The sequence below is a fragment of the Hordeum vulgare genome, chromosome 6H (assembly GCF_904849725.1).
Source record: "Hordeum vulgare subsp. vulgare chromosome 6H, MorexV3_pseudomolecules_assembly, whole genome shotgun sequence".
Taxonomy (NCBI): domain Eukaryota; kingdom Viridiplantae; phylum Streptophyta; class Magnoliopsida; order Poales; family Poaceae; genus Hordeum; species Hordeum vulgare.
The window spans coordinates 496,226,383-496,241,962 of NC_058523.1; the positions used below are offsets into that span (position 1 = coordinate 496,226,383).

The 15,580-nt window shown below is 41.2% G+C and overlaps 1 protein-coding gene and 1 long non-coding RNA gene across 2 annotated transcripts; both read right to left on the reverse strand.

The window, feature by feature from the left end:
* Positions 1-7,747: 7,747 nt before the first annotated feature.
* LOC123401905 lies at positions 7,748-8,400 on the reverse strand. Its single transcript, XR_006611198.1, has 3 exons — positions 8,246-8,400; positions 7,934-8,126; positions 7,748-7,819 (listed from the first exon to the last, which is right to left on the reverse strand). It is a non-coding gene; the product is annotated as an uncharacterized LOC123401905 (long non-coding RNA).
* A 1,168-nt stretch (positions 8,401-9,568) lies between these two features.
* LOC123401908 (nicastrin) lies at positions 9,569-15,491 on the reverse strand. The gene is made up of 16 exons (XM_045095771.1): positions 15,332-15,491; positions 14,508-14,621; positions 14,260-14,377; positions 13,959-14,032; positions 13,794-13,870; positions 13,512-13,589; positions 13,323-13,394; positions 13,131-13,204; positions 12,854-12,986; positions 12,706-12,777; positions 12,326-12,445; positions 12,031-12,102; positions 11,286-11,426; positions 11,080-11,164; positions 10,557-10,995; positions 9,569-10,232 (listed from the first exon to the last, which is right to left on the reverse strand). The coding sequence occupies exons 1-16, from the start codon at positions 15,408-15,410 to the stop codon at positions 9,968-9,970; spliced, it is 2,013 nt and encodes a 670-aa protein (XP_044951706.1). The 5' UTR covers positions 15,411-15,491; the 3' UTR covers positions 9,569-9,967.
* Between the last annotated feature and the right edge of the window lie 89 nt (positions 15,492-15,580).

A 15,580-nucleotide genomic window follows, 5' to 3' on the forward strand; every position in this document is an offset into this window, starting at 1 on the left:
CCAAGCACCCCCGTCGCGCTGGTGGCCGTGCCCCACGCCCCACGCGGTTCCGCCTAGCCCCGCTCCGCTCAGACGCCGAGCCGTGGTCGCGCTCGCTCGTGCCGTGGCCAGCAGCGCCAAGCCGTGGCCGTCCTCGCGCGCGCCCGCTCTGCGCCAAAGCCGTGGCCGCCCTCGCGCGCGCCCGCTCTGCGCCAGGCCGCTGCCTGGCCATGGTCGCGCTCACCCGCTCTGTGCCAGGCCGCCGCCGGGCCGTGGCCGCGCTCGCCCGCGCTAAGCCGTGGTCGAGACCGCCCGCGCAGAGGCATCCTCCGGCGTGGTCTCCATATCCAGCGTCTCGGAGTTGCGACCGCCGACTGGAAACACCCGGCGACCTGAGGCAACGCGCACGGCTCCCAGTGCACTTGTCGTTCGCTGCTACAACTATGTTCGTGTACGAGCGGCCGGCGCACAGCTTAAACACGTTAGTGGTGGCCAGGCGAGATCCTAATCAAATAACAGCGGTGGCGATTTGCATTGGCTAGCACGCACAGGATAACAATTGGGGAAATCTTATCTTCTATGCATGTTGCATTTCAGCCCTTAGGTTTATTCTATTATGTAAGCTTGCCCTTTGTGTGATTACATTTTACAAGCAAGCGATCACGCCATTTAAAATTGTGTCATTACATTTTACAAGCAAACGATCAGGCCATTTGAACATTGGCCTTCAAGCTTATTTTAAGCCATCTGGCCACGTATTATAAAGCTAACGTTTATTTTCTATACAATTTATGTTAAGCTCTCAGCTTTATAATAAGTATGGGCTTTGAAATGGCATAAAATATAAATATGCATTATTTTACACCATGTAGAATTGCAACTTGGAGTCCACATGTCTTCATATATCTGCATAACTATGTAGATTAACCTTTTCACATATTTGTATTACCGTAGTAATACTATTGCAAAAGAATGTTTCGCGTACATTTATTCCTTCGGAATTTAAGACATCATTATGTTTTTACTGCAAATATTTCCTATGACATGCGATTTGGGGACAACAACTATAATTTCGTAATAGAAATCATATCTCTTGCAAATGTGGACATACATTCAAACAAGAATGATATGTGTCGTACTTAATACGACTAACCCAAAATTTTATTTGCGAATCACAAGGTATTGGTGGCATCTACTGCATCATTTGCAGATTATCCATCTCTACTGTGAGGTCTACATCTTGTCATTTAAAACAAGATGACTATCGTTAAAGTGCTCTTCCAAATATTAATATGTGACTACCCCAATATGTCATAAGATAATATTGGCATCCACTGCAAAATTTAGCAGACTATGCATTATTACTGCAAGGTCTACATCATGTCAGTCTGACAGATGACTACCTTTAAAGTGATTTTCTTATAAATAGTATAAGATAAGGTAATAGAATTATAAACATCTACTGACAATAGTCAGACTATGTTTTCTATTACTGCGAGATCTGCACCATATTGGTGATTATCTTCAAAGTATTATCCTATATAAATTGAGGTCTACATATATGGTCATAAGGCATCAGCCGTACTAGAACTTGCTCCCCCGAAGCATGCATTGTTGTTGTTCACTAAAATATTTTACTCTCATAGTAAATATTGTTCGTGCACATTTTGCTTGAATATGTCATAGGAAACTATGAAAATATTTGCATATACCTGTGATTACCTTCTACTACATTCGTAAAATGCATGGCAATGGAGCCTACGTCACTATTTCTAATTATAGTGTCATCCATCCATCAAGATGGATGCCATAATTTATAGCGAGTGTCTCAAATACTATTGCAAGATCCACATCACATTGTGGTTGTTATTTTCATAGTGACAAAGCAATGTCAAAATTGCAAAGTCTATGTTTTTGGCCGTGACTCTAAAGTCACACTTTTTATCACGAAAGCCCAAAACATTAGCAATGATTTCATCGCATGCACTATATTGGAGGTTTACACCCCATGTTCACCAAGCATCACCTTGACGGATTGTGCTCAACAAGATCATTTCATCCATATATTTTTATTTTACTCTAAGAAGTAAGTTAAACAATGCTTGATCGTTTCATGTAACACATGGCTATTCTATTGATGGTCATATGCATTTTATATGTCACCAACTTCACTTGGTTATCAAACTAAGTACATAATGGATGAATATTTATTAACCTTGAATATTTCCCTTAAGAGAAACATGCTGCCATGAGCACATCGCGAATAATCACCCATTCGTTTCTCAAAGACATCAAGTCTATCGCAGCTCACATTTTTGTCACTCAATCAACTTTAAGTTAAGATCTCATGATCAAATATTTTCATTTGAAGATCCAGTTGAAAAGACCTCAATACACTTTACATCTTCTTATGATAGTCCTACCATTTTCATGATGAAGAAACATGGAATTTCATAAAATCATCAGATTCACCCAACGGGTGCTATTCCATTATTTGAAATTCTTGCTAGTATTGTGAATAATAATTAAGTCATTGGTCACAAAATAGAACCATGATGTATTCAAAGTAAAGTGGAGGCTAAAATACAACCAAAGATGGAATTATTTCTTATTAGGGAATATATCATTTTCCAACAATCAACGACAACTCTCAAGTTTGTCAAATGTGTGGTTATTAAAACATCGTACCTATGATTACCAAACCCTCAAACATATGGTCAAGCCACACCACAAATTTATTAAAAAGGCAAATAAGTTTATTGGGGTATTTGAATTTGCAAACATACGACCAGAAACTATTTTGGTAAATGATGTTCTCAAATCTTCATCAGAAGGAGAACAAAAAATATAGTGCAATAAAAGAATGATCAATTCGTTTGCGCCTATGATATGTTTGCATGATTCATTTTTCAGTAATATGGGAGACCTCATGTAATATCCCGATTATTCCCAAAATATTGTTTGCCTATAGTTGTACTACTACATGTAGTATAATGTCCAATATCCTATTTCTTGGACATCATGTTTGATAATTTTTGAATGTATGAATCAATTCATACTTAGTTTTGTTGCGTACAAAATAATTTTCTAAATATTACAAAATATTTGGTTATAAGACTTACAATCCTGGTTTGGGGTTGATTAGAAAATTATGGACAATTCTATTGGTCACAACTTAACAAGTTGCAAAATTTTCCAAATCATCAGATTTTATGTGCACCACATGTGTGATAGGGGAAATTAATTTAAGGCACTCTCACCTTACAATTCTAAATGAGCAACTCATTCTTCCTTGAACACATTCAGAAGATATGTGGATTACTCAACCATTATGTGGTATTATATAGATACTTCATGATACTCATGGAAACATTTATAAAATGATTTCCAGTGTGTCTCTTGTCACACAAACCATGAATGATATAAGTGAATTAATTGCTCAAATTCTCAAAGTAAGAGCAAGTTATCCTAAACAAGAAATAAATCCATTCGAATGGACAACTTCGTTGAACTCATTTCACAAGCAATGTATGATTATACATAATACATTATATAATACACATAATGGTTTAGTTCAATATCTTATCAAAGATAATGAAATTAATAATATGACCAAACTTATAGAATCGTAATTTACTAGCCTCATGCTAGACAAATACGGCATTATACACCGTAAGTATGATATAAATCATACCAACTGCATAGCATACTACTTTCCCCTTGTAGTAATTACGTGGAAATAAAAAAAGTATTTCCTATCTGCGATAATTCGGTTACATACCGATATCACCACTCCAGCATACACCAATGGGCTCTCACAAAAAAATAGGGATCTATGTGAGGAATAAAAAAAATGTATCCGTCAATCAAAATTATTCATAGCCTGTATGCTGATTGCATCAGCAATAAGGACATTTCAGGCATTAGGGGGATATTAGTATCACAAAGAATGCCGAGAAATAAATTATAAATGTTATTTACATTCAGTCCTTATATCCACGTACTCAAAGAATCTGAACTAGAAGTTTAGAATCACATATTTGCAACTCATTGCAAATCTGCCACATACGTTTACTCATGACAAAGGTGTCACTCAATTTTATATTCCTGCAGTAAAGTGTCAAAAAGAGTGGAGGTACCTGATAAACCACTCTTGTACCCAAATGAGAGCAATAGGGGGAGAAATACCACATGAGATATAATCTCGCATATGCTTCCGCGGAAGGAGAGGAAATCAAATCCTCAAGCAGTAAATGTAATTCAACATCAAGTTGAAAGACGCCTCATTGGATGCTCATCATCCAAAGCCCGACATAAATGTGCACAAATGTTTTGGTGTCGGGACATCGAAACACATTGACTCCATTGTTGTAGGAAATCACAAGGAGTTAAAAGGAATAAATACATTTCCACAAATTTCATTGATTCCTTCAGAATCATATAACATAAGTCTACATTTGTCGACACATATTTCTTCTCAAAATTGCCAAAACCTTTTGGGCCCTGAACCAAAATCCATGGTAGAGTGCCTCTTGTACTCATATTGGTTCACATAAAAGGAAGCAAGTAATGAAGAATAACACTCGCTCATCAAAGAGTGGTATTTACCACAGTAATACCTACTCTGCATAAGTATCTTTCTTATAAAATACTAAAACTTCTCATTCATAGACAAAGTAAATGAGGTGGTGAGAAAGCGAGGCTTGTAGCAAAAGGGTTCACGCAGAGACCCGACATCGATTACGATGTAACATACCTTCTTGGTATGAGTGAAACTATGTTTTGATAATAAATACAATTGACAGTACAAATAATATTATCCATGTAGTTAATGGATGCAGTGACTACATACTCATATGAGTCACTCATTTCGGAAATCTATATTAAAGTCCCTAAAGGGCTTCATTTCCGAATCCAAAAACAAATCGCAACATGTTTGTGTAAAACTTCATAAGTCACTCTATGACTAGAAATAGTCCTGAGTCATATGGTACTACCGACTAGACAAGTTCCTTCTTCGGAGGATTACACAAAGGACGATGATTGTTTATGTGTTAATAAAGGAATACCAAAATTTTATTTCCTTACATCACCTCAGTGTATATGATGATTTCATCATCAAATGTCTCTACAAGACCTAAAGATACATAAAATCATCTCAAGACAGGAAATTTGGATTCAACCAAATTTAGCTTAAGTTTACAACTTGAGCATTCTCTCAAGAATACATATCAGTCTACATATATCCAAACATATACGAGAAGTTCAATTTGAATATATCGTATCAACAGAAGACATGTATGGTCATACTACCTTTGATAAGGTACAAACCATTCATACCTAGGGGTGATAATGAAGTGATACTAGGACCTGAAGTTCTATATCTCACTAATGCCAAAGCACTCATATACTTGCAAACTACGTCAGGCCTGACACTATATTTGCTATCTTTATTCGGAGTGCAACCTCAAACAAAAGGTATATGATTGATATAAGTACTATCATCTTATATCTGAAGATTACAGTAAATCTTGAATATTTCCATCAGGAAATAGAAGATATGACCATGATATGATGTAATGATATTGGCTCTTTATTTGATCCCAACGACGCCATATCAATGACTGAATTTGCTGGAGTAGCCTTCACATGGAAGTCATATAAATGGATTTTAATGGTTATTTTCACTTATCATTCTGACATAATTGCTTTATTCTAAAGCATTGCAAAAATATGTATGGCTTGGCAGAATGATTAACCACACTCAAAATCGTGTGGTTGAGATTCATCAGAATCACATTACTTGATTTATCAAGATACTTCCACTTGTGTTACTCAATACCTACAGGTTATATGAAGAGCAATATCATAAATCACATTGCTCAGAAATTACTTATCCTCATGGATTATAGAAAGCTGAGGAAATAATTTGCAAACAAAATATAGTGATAATCCAACAGATTATACACAATCTCATGTTCATGTCAATGGCAATGGTATGAGACATTCTCCATATTTGCAAGGTTCAGGGGGAGTAATCTCCCAGACAATAACCTATTAACAATCATCAGATTGCATATATTGTACTCCCTCCGTCCGAGAAAAGTTGTCCAACGCTTAGTTCATTTTCGTTTTTGCAAAAAAAACCTTACGATCTTAAAATCCCTGCAAATAACCCCTGCCTCTTCTTCCTTCCACCATCGCCCGCTGCAGGAACGAGCTCGAGCCATCGCCGGCAGCCGCCGCACGGCCAGCGCCCTACGCACCCACCTGCGCCGCCGCTTCAATCTGCGCCGCCCGTGAGCCCGCCTCGCCGCCCCTGTTAATCACGCCCCGCCCGCTCTGCTTCGTCCTCCTCCCCTTCTCCGGCCCCGGCCATCCCGACAGTGTAGTTGGTAGCGGTGGAGCCATGGGACCTGTCGGTCCGCTTCGTCGTCAATTCTGACGACTCCCCGATGGTTCTTTTCCCCCCGCGTCAACTCCAAGTACCTCGGCAGCAGCAAGCACCCTCCGCTCCTACCTCGTCACCTCACCCAGCGTCGCCCCAGGCTGTCCTCACCTCTTCTGTTGATTGGCAGCGGTGGCGGCTGTCATTGCCTCCTCTATTAATTGGCACAAAAAACAAACGATGAACATCAGATCAACGACAAGGGCAACAACAAATCAAGAGTTGCAGATCGACAGTAATTCTAGAGACAAGAAGAATTCAGGTTCAGTTACCAACAGTGGTAACTGAATCCAGGTTCAGTTAACACAGCAACAATGGTAATTGAACACAAAAACAATGGTAAAAAGTGGTAATTGAGTAGGAGGAACTCCAGATCAAGAATACAGTTATCAACACTGCAGTTCCCGGTCTGGCTGCAGGCGCGACTCGACGCCTTCTTCGCAAGAAGGCACACAATGAAATTGCTAAAACTGCTGGACGGTTGCAACCAATGTACAGTAAAATAAAATGATCATATTCTCCAAATTTATTTCTAAATAATTGGAAACAATTCAGTTTGGTACAGGAACAACGATTAGAAAGAAGAAAGAAGAAAGTGCATCCAGAATCATTTCAAATTTGTGATGGAAAGATTGTGATGTTCTCCAATATAACATCCTTACGTTATTACAGGGAATCTACTAAAGAAATTGTGTCTAGAGCACTTCGGTACAGTTACAAAACAAGATCACCAAAACATCATGTAATGTTTTGACTGAATAATTTGAGAATACTCCGTTTATGTACCACACAAGAATGCATACTGAAATTTACACTGGCCAATTCTGCATCAAGCATGCCCATGACTCATATGAGACCAGCAGGTTGCACGCAGAGACTCAAGGATTTAGAATCCACAATTACTCCATAGTACACTATCCATGGATACCACAAGATCTGCCTGGATGCACCATATCACCCCTTTTGCATCCAGACATTTGAAAGATGCAACCACTCCGGAGTAAAAAATGTTCCTCATATATTTTCATAAATAGAACTAAAGTCCTTCTCTTACTCCGGAGTGAAATGTTTTGATACTGAATTTAGACATGTTTTGACACTGAATTTACACTAAATTTAGCTAGATAAGATTCAGTGTTGCTGCAAGATTTAGTGGCGATTCAACATTTTCTGTCAACAGTTTGTTCTGTTCCATGTCCATTCGTGCCCAGCAATGTCTCTAAGATAAAAGACTGGACCAAGAAAATGAATTCGGAATTACCAATTAGCAAGCAGTTCAACAGATAACTTGATCTGAAATAACGTGTTACCAGGACTACTTGGTTGGAGCTTCTGCTGGAGCCTGTAGTGATCAAGCTCATCGACCACATAGTTGCCGTTGTAGAGCAGTTCCTTCACATGAGAGAGAGAGAGAGAGGGAGAGAGAGAGAGATTTGGTCAGCGACTTGTTTCTGGCCAACCTCCCCTGCACAACAGAGACCACCATCCCCCCTTGACGAGGAGTACCTGGACTATGAAGGCGCCGCCTCATCTCCGCCAGAAAAAGAAAGGTGAGATTTTGCTCTTCCCTGCTCTCCTCCTGCCAACATGGAATTTTGCTCCTCGTGCACTACCCTCACAATGGCGGCGAATCGACGGCCAGGTGAGGATTTGCGCCGCTGCTAGCACCAAATCGACGGGCAGGTGAGGATTTGTGCCGCTGCAAGGCACCGAATCGACGGGTAGGGATGAGGAAAGGTGGGTATTTTAGGACTTTAGGGAACAAATCAATTGTTGCACATTGGTGTGCTACTGACAGAGCGAGTAAAGACAGAGCACCTGCACGGCGATGGTGTGGAGCAGCATCCAGGTCGCCCGGCCAACCTCCTCCTTCGTCAGGGGCGCCACCTTCGCATCCTTGTGCTGCGCATTCAGCCAAACACCTTACGACTAGCCCCTCCATACACGAGCGAGCTGCAGAGCCGCATAGTGGATCTGAGAGGGAGAGAGGATGGGTGAGGAAGAGAGGATGGGGGTGAGGAAGAGCTGACTGAATTTGAAAGAGTGCAGGGACTTACCGGAGCCTCGCCGGAGCCGGAGGATGCACGAGGCAGCGCCGTCGCCGGAGCCGGCAAATCGCGAGCTTGAAGAAAATGGGACTCCTTCCATCTTGAGCTCCTGGTGGGGAATAAGAGAAGAGGCGAGACGAGCGGGGGAAGGCGGCCGACGGTCGACAAGGCGATGGAGACGGCGGCGAGACGGGGCGACGGAGCAAGCGGCCGGTGCCCTCGTCGGTGTGCGTGGCGAGGCGACGGAGCAAGCGGCTCGCGCGTGGCGAGGCGACCGAGCAGGAGCGGAGGGTTGTGACGTTTGTCGGAGGAAGGGGGAGGGGGTTTTCGTAAAATTTCGCCGGGGACAGCTTTTTTCGGACGGAGGGAGTACTATTTTTCCTTGATGAGTTTTTCCATAATGGTTTCTCATAAAAGGTTTCTAACGAGATAATATAAACACAAGTGTCTTTATATGCCATATCATTTTCTCCTTGTATTTTTCCCACTGAGTTTTAAAGGAGTTTTCAATGGCATGTACGATTGCACTCTTTTCCCTTATGAGTTTTCTCTCAAGTTTCTCATAATGGTTTTTAGTGTGGCAATATCTTCTCAAAGATCATACGTCATACTTTCTATTTTCCCTACCAGGATTTTTAAAGTAAGTACTCAAGACATATTAATTGTTCTCTAAACTTATCAATGAGTTTTCTCCTTCTTCAAAGGTTTTCTCATATGAGTTATCAAGAGACAATGATCATCATATGTTGCATCATTTTCTCCTTATTTTTCCCACTGGGTTTGAATGAGTTTTAGCAACATATCTACTCTATTCTCCTCATATTTTCTCACAGGGTTTTTGGGGGAGACTCTCAAGATTATCTGGATGATTTCTTAAGATGGAAGATCTATATGCAATTAGCTTTCAACGATGAAACATTCAAGGAGCGGTGTTGTACAAGGGGGAGTGTTAGAAACTAATTAGTAGATTAGTTTATTAGTGAAGGGATGTGTCCAACCCCGAACAGTCGTGTTTAGCCACCTGTTCTGGAGGGTTGCCTCCGAACAAACACCTCTTCTTCGCACCTCTTCCAGATGTATATATACTTAAGAATCAATACAAACAGACTGAGTCCATTCACTTTCATTCAATCTCGTTTTACTCTAACAAGTACAAGAAACAATTGGGCAAAGTCGCAGGGAAGACAGACGTTGGCAACAAAAAAACTGCAAGATGATACGTACCCGTAAAAAACCTCTCCACGGTTCCACATGTCCAGTATACACCCTACCTGCTCGAGGCGCATTTCCAGAAGCATCCATCCACCTATCTACCAAACAACATCCGAGCATACCACGGCAACCAACCAAAGCCAATATGCTCTGCAAGTCTGCATCGCTACTACGCTCGACGATTACACCCATACTCATTGGCTGGGAGGAGGCTGCGTAGGTACTATCCACCTTGAAATGTTTGTCAAGTCAAGTTCTATGTTACACGATGTCATGGCTCTCAGTCCCGCTTCGTCATCTTCGAGATGTACCCTCTGCCGACGACCACCCCGAGGTAGGATGCCGCGGTGACGGCGAGCCCGGCGAGAAGGATGAGCCTATCGGAGGTCGTGGACTGCACCGCGTAGACTCTCAGGCCTATGGTGTTCCAGTAGCTCTCGGTCCATATGGGGTCCGCAGCACCCATAGGGTCCGAAGAGTTTGCCGGAAGAACGTGCCAGGCATTGTCCTCGAACTTCAGCCTGGTCGAATAGGCAGGGACATACCTAAACAAGCGACCAAAAGTACAGCAATTCAGACAAGTAAATAAAAAGGAAACAACACGTCGCCCAAACAAGAATAGCATTTGGTTTAAACTACACGGTCAATAAAATGAGAGTAGTATAGGTATCCTGGCTTGTTCTTCACTAGCAGCTGAGTATGACACACAAAATAGCTGGCATTATAGATTCCTTAGTTCATCAGTTTATAATTCATTGTTTAATGTTCATTAAGCTGCTAAGGTAACAACTAACAACAAAGAATACCAAACATCAAACGTTTGATTTCCACATTTTGAAAGGGTTATGTGTGCCACAAAAGAAATTTACCTGGTTGTCGATACAACACACCGGCCTCCACCCTCCACTTCTCCCCCCACGCACACTTCACTTTCATTGCTGCACTGTCCAGTACAAGAGCTTACGTTGCCTGCCAAAGTAGAAGTTCTGTCTGCCAAGAAGTTCCATATGAACCGTGAGGTATCATCTGCATATGCAGGAGATTGCGTGCTAGAAGGTGAATCCTGGAAAACACCAACATAGTGACTCGGGCAGGTATTGCTTGGGGAAATGAAGCTCTTCACGATATCACAGGAAAGACCGGGATCACAGGTCAGTAGACATCCAATCAATTCTTCTACCAGTGTAACATTCACTTTTATAGTGTTCAGTGTCATGAGGTCGACGGGCATATCAGCAGTAGCAAGAATGTACAACGACCTGGCAACCAAAGCAGCAGCTGCCGCTATTGATGAAGAATTGATGTTTGCTGTAGCAAAAAAAAAAAGACATTGCAGATTCATAAATACCTATGGGCGAGACAAGTAGCCACATCTGTGAATGGTCAACATACCAGGGCTATCCAAATGGCTGTGATAAAATTTATTGGAGAACTGGGAATCAAAGTCCTCTAACACAACCCCAGAAGTTGATGTATTCTGCATGGATGGGTCAACAGAAAACAGATCATGACACAAGTCTTTAACGAGAATAGCATGAAAAAAAAATCAGATTTGGAAAGTTAAATTCTCAGGGTTTGATGAAGCCAAATGCTATTACCTTTCTCATGAATGACATCAATGAAGATGGTGGTACACCAGGGTTTGATGAAGCTGCTGGTTTTACTTTGACATTATCAGAGCCAAGTGAATCACTGCCACTTTGGAGACCATCTAAAATCTTCTTTGAAATTGATGAATTCTGTAGAAGCAGAATATACATATGAACAGAAGATACATATGAACAAAATGGAAGTTTAATCTTATTGTTTTTAGCCCCCAAATTCAAAATAAACCCCAATTACAGGCACAGCTATCAATTGGACTACCAGTGTGTTCTACTCAAGAAACAACAATTACTCTGACAGATCTCTTCACAGCTAAATATCTTCATAAAGTAATGTTTAGAAACATATTCAGTACAATTTAACAAATATTGTTCAAACAATACAGTAGAAGGATCACAGGCAATAAAAACTCGTGCACAACAACGCCCCACAGATCTCATGTATCTCAAAAGAGGCATTCATTTACCAAACATTTTAACAACTACTCCCTCCGTCCCATAATATAAGGGCGTTTTTGACACTAAACTACTGTAAAAAACGCTCTTATATTATGGGACAGAGGGAGTACAAGATGAGTTCCTACCACTACAACACCACCATGAATCCATAAAACTAGTTTGTATAATATGTCAAGAACAATGAGCAAGAAAATATAGTTATAATCTTTACGGCTAAAATATCGCCATGCTACCTAGCAATATACTAATTTGTGTCATGCGTGATTCAAAGAATCATTACCCTTGAAGCATGTGCATAAAATAATGTATCCCCTTGGCTTATGCCCTTGCCAACCGAACCAATCTCCAGTACCTGAATTATGTTCACAAACAGCTTGTTACAAACATAAAGCATGAAGCACTTGAAACTTAAAACATATAGTAAATCCATGAATGTAAATTCATTATATCCCATAAACAAAAATATGCAGAAATGCATGATGAGTGAATAAGATGTCCCTAGGAAAACCTGTCTATATGGAAACGTATATCATAGTTTAACAATGCAATTGCAAGTGCCATCCAATCAGGCTTACCTGCTCAATCATTGAGCTGTTAATGCCATTCACAGAATCATCACCTTCATCCAGTTCTTGTAAGAATTTTCTGCTACCAAGATAACCCCATGCTTCACCATCAAAAGCAGCAAACACAAGCTGCAATACATACGGGATGATGTTAGGAACAAGAACCATGATGGCTTAGGAGCCAATCACCAGTTCACCACAAATTTGTACCTAAACAGATGCCAAACACATTGAATCTACTGATTCAATGCATAACTAAGAACGTAGAGGAAGATACCAAAAGCTGCATGCTTGCAATATACCAAAGAATATAAATAGGTGGATGAGATGTACAGGACACCGTGATAACATGGAACCAACTAATAAAGCAACTTCCAGTCGTACAGTACCTGTTTCTTGAGTTTGCCTAGATCATGAAGGTGAGAAAGAGCATCAACAGCAGTGAGCAAAGCAATCAATCCCTGTGTAAAATTAAATATTATTGTGTGATGCAAATAAGAAATACAAATAAGACAATCATGTGTCTCTACTACTTACTGATATGGGAGAATCAGCACCCAAACTACGGTCCCTAAAGAATGATGCAGAATCCTGGGATGCAACAACCATTATTATTGGTTTCTGATGCTCTTTTGATGCATTGCTCATTGGTGGTAACGAAGCCCATACACTGTCCTTCAAACACGAGGATCATAAGTTGACATAAATAAAGAAGATAAAACAACATGTGAGTTAGACATCTTGGAACTCTACTATATGCATAATATTGTGGATGTAAGAGCAAAATGACTTATGCAAGAAAGGAAGTACCGACCTCTGTCCTCCTAAGGGCAAGCACGACTGCTCTTTGAGGCAGGCCTCTGAACCATGTGTTTCAGCTTTAGTTGTCTGTGGTTCATGCAATTTTAGAAGAATAGAATACATGCATCACTGACAATACTTCTACTATCAATAAATAAACATGTGCTCATAGAAGTAAAGAAAAATGACCAGAAAAACTCCGAACCTGCATAACAAGGTCAAATTCTGCTACATTTGCTTGATATCCATTGTTAGACTTCTCATTCTTGTCTGCAATCTGTTATTGACAGCAATGACCAATTATATAGGCTTGTAACTTTTGGTTGTGGTGTTGCCAGTGTGTAACAAGAGTTCACCAAAATAATTCTGAACCGAATAAAAGCAGACAGAACACCTTTCGCAGAGTCTGTGTGCTCTCCTCTGAAAGTAGAAACGCGGGAAAATCATATCTGTTCCACATAATACCAGACCCCTACAAGGTAAAACTGTACCATTAACAGAGGTATACTCGAAGCACGATAAAAGCTTTTGCATTAAAGGGATATACCACATTTAACTATTTTTTTAACTGAACAGCACGTTTAACTCTTGAAGAGTTAACCTCCTTTTTGAAAAAAAGAAAAAGAAAAGAAAACTCTTGAAGGGCGGTAGCATTCCAATAAAACCTAAAACTTACAGCAGGATTCCAATCATGGCTGACATTTGAGTATGGTGCAAAATCCCCTTGTGGAAATTTTCTATCCGGTGATAACTCTACAGTCAGAAACAGTACATTTTCTTGGTGATAAGGCAACAAGACGTACAAAGAGCACACTAAAAATAGGGAGATATTTCCACTGACCTAGTAACTTGTCACCATTTGATTCAACTAGTACACCGGCAACCTTATGGTAAAGTTCTGGATCATTGGATACCCTGCACAACAACATACAAACTACCAAATGTTACCATCTCTCAACATGTCAAGGGCAATACAGAGATGAAATAAAATCACAAATATTATGTAACTTCAGTATCTCTGATGTCCCATCAAGAAAGAGAAACACGAAAGCTTCAAAACTTCATTTTTCACCGGTATGCACAAACACTATAAGAACATCTACAATTATCTAACACAGGATTTCAACAATCGGATCTTATACCTCAGAAAGAAAGCTGGCATCTGATCTAAGGGAAGAAGAACTGCAGACGGTTCAGCCAACTGGTCATTGCTGTTTTTGAATCTTACAATCGGTGCAATAACCAGGCCATGCCCAGGATCTGATTACATAAAAGAAACACTGAGAACAAATTACACTTCACAACACAGACTTGTTGAAGATTGTTATGGTCACAGAACATCACATACATTCTATACGCATACAGCATTAAGGCAAACAAAGATACTCACTAGAGCAGCCGATTTCACCAGAAAGATTCAGCAGCCTCACACAAGGGAAGCTTTCAATGTTTACATACATTGCCTTCACAAGATCTGGAACAGACTCCAGTGTAGCAGCATCTCCTAGAAAAACATAAAGGCAACATTAACCTCTTTGCTACAGTACAGCAAGTGAAGAGAAAAGGAATTTAACAGAGCTACTAGCCAAAGAGAAGCCAGAACTTATCACACTGTTTTGCAAACCTATCTCCAAGCTATTCACATGACACGAGCAAAAAAGTATGCAAGCATGTAAAAGCAACCATACTAGTTTCGTAACTAAATCGCCTGTCGTAACAGCACACGGTCTCATTCCACCAAGACAGTACCAGAATCATGATCTGCAACTCAGATCAAACTCAAACGTTTGCAGTTGTAAGGCATCACCACCATGCATTCCCCTTACAAATGCGAAGTGTGGCTCTAGTGTAGTCTAGCTCAAGCAACACTACCAGAACTGAGATAGCAGAAGCCGCGGACACATATGTAAGCCACTACCAATCCAGGATCAGTTAATAAGCACAGCAGCAGCTTGCCAAAGCTTACAACTAGCTAACAAGGACCCCTACTTGGCTCACCTACAGGTTGAGACGGACGACCTAATAATCCCTATGCGGATTCATCCTAGAAGCTTAGCACCACCGAACAGAAGGCTCCAAGGGAGCGTGAGATCGCCTCGACTGAACCCAATTCTTTAGTCGACATACGCACAACGATTAGGCGAGGGTTACTTTTGCTTTTGTTTTGAGAACGAGGGTTTTGGATGAGGCGAGGGGCACGGAGGACCAACTCACCGGAGACGGCGGGGGCGAGGAGCACGAGTACGGCGCAGGCGACGGCCCCGAGGAGGGGAGCCGCGGAGCCGGCCGCCATGGCGGACGCGGCGGCGATCTGAGGCTCAGGGGGTGGACGAGGCAGGGGCCGTCGTCGTCTCGTCTCTGACCGGAACCGGAAGGCGGAGGAGACAACTGACCAGAGAGGCAGAGAGAGAGAGCAATGCTCGTGGGCTAGTGGGCCCTTATGGCCCTCTAGCCCACTGGTCC

Coding starts and splice junctions, on each gene's coding strand:
- LOC123401908 (XM_045095771.1), bottom strand. CDS start 15,410: ATGGCGGCCGGCTCCGCGGCTCCCCTCCTCGGGGCCGTCGCCTGCGCC. Junction 14,622..15,331: donor CCTCGCCCCCGCCGTCTCCG/GTGAGTTGGTCC, acceptor ATGTTTTTCTAG/GAGATGCTGCTACACTGGAG. Junction 12,446..12,705: donor TAGGCAAACTCAAGAAACAG/GTACTGTACGAC, acceptor TATGTATTGCAG/CTTGTGTTTGCTGCTTTTGA.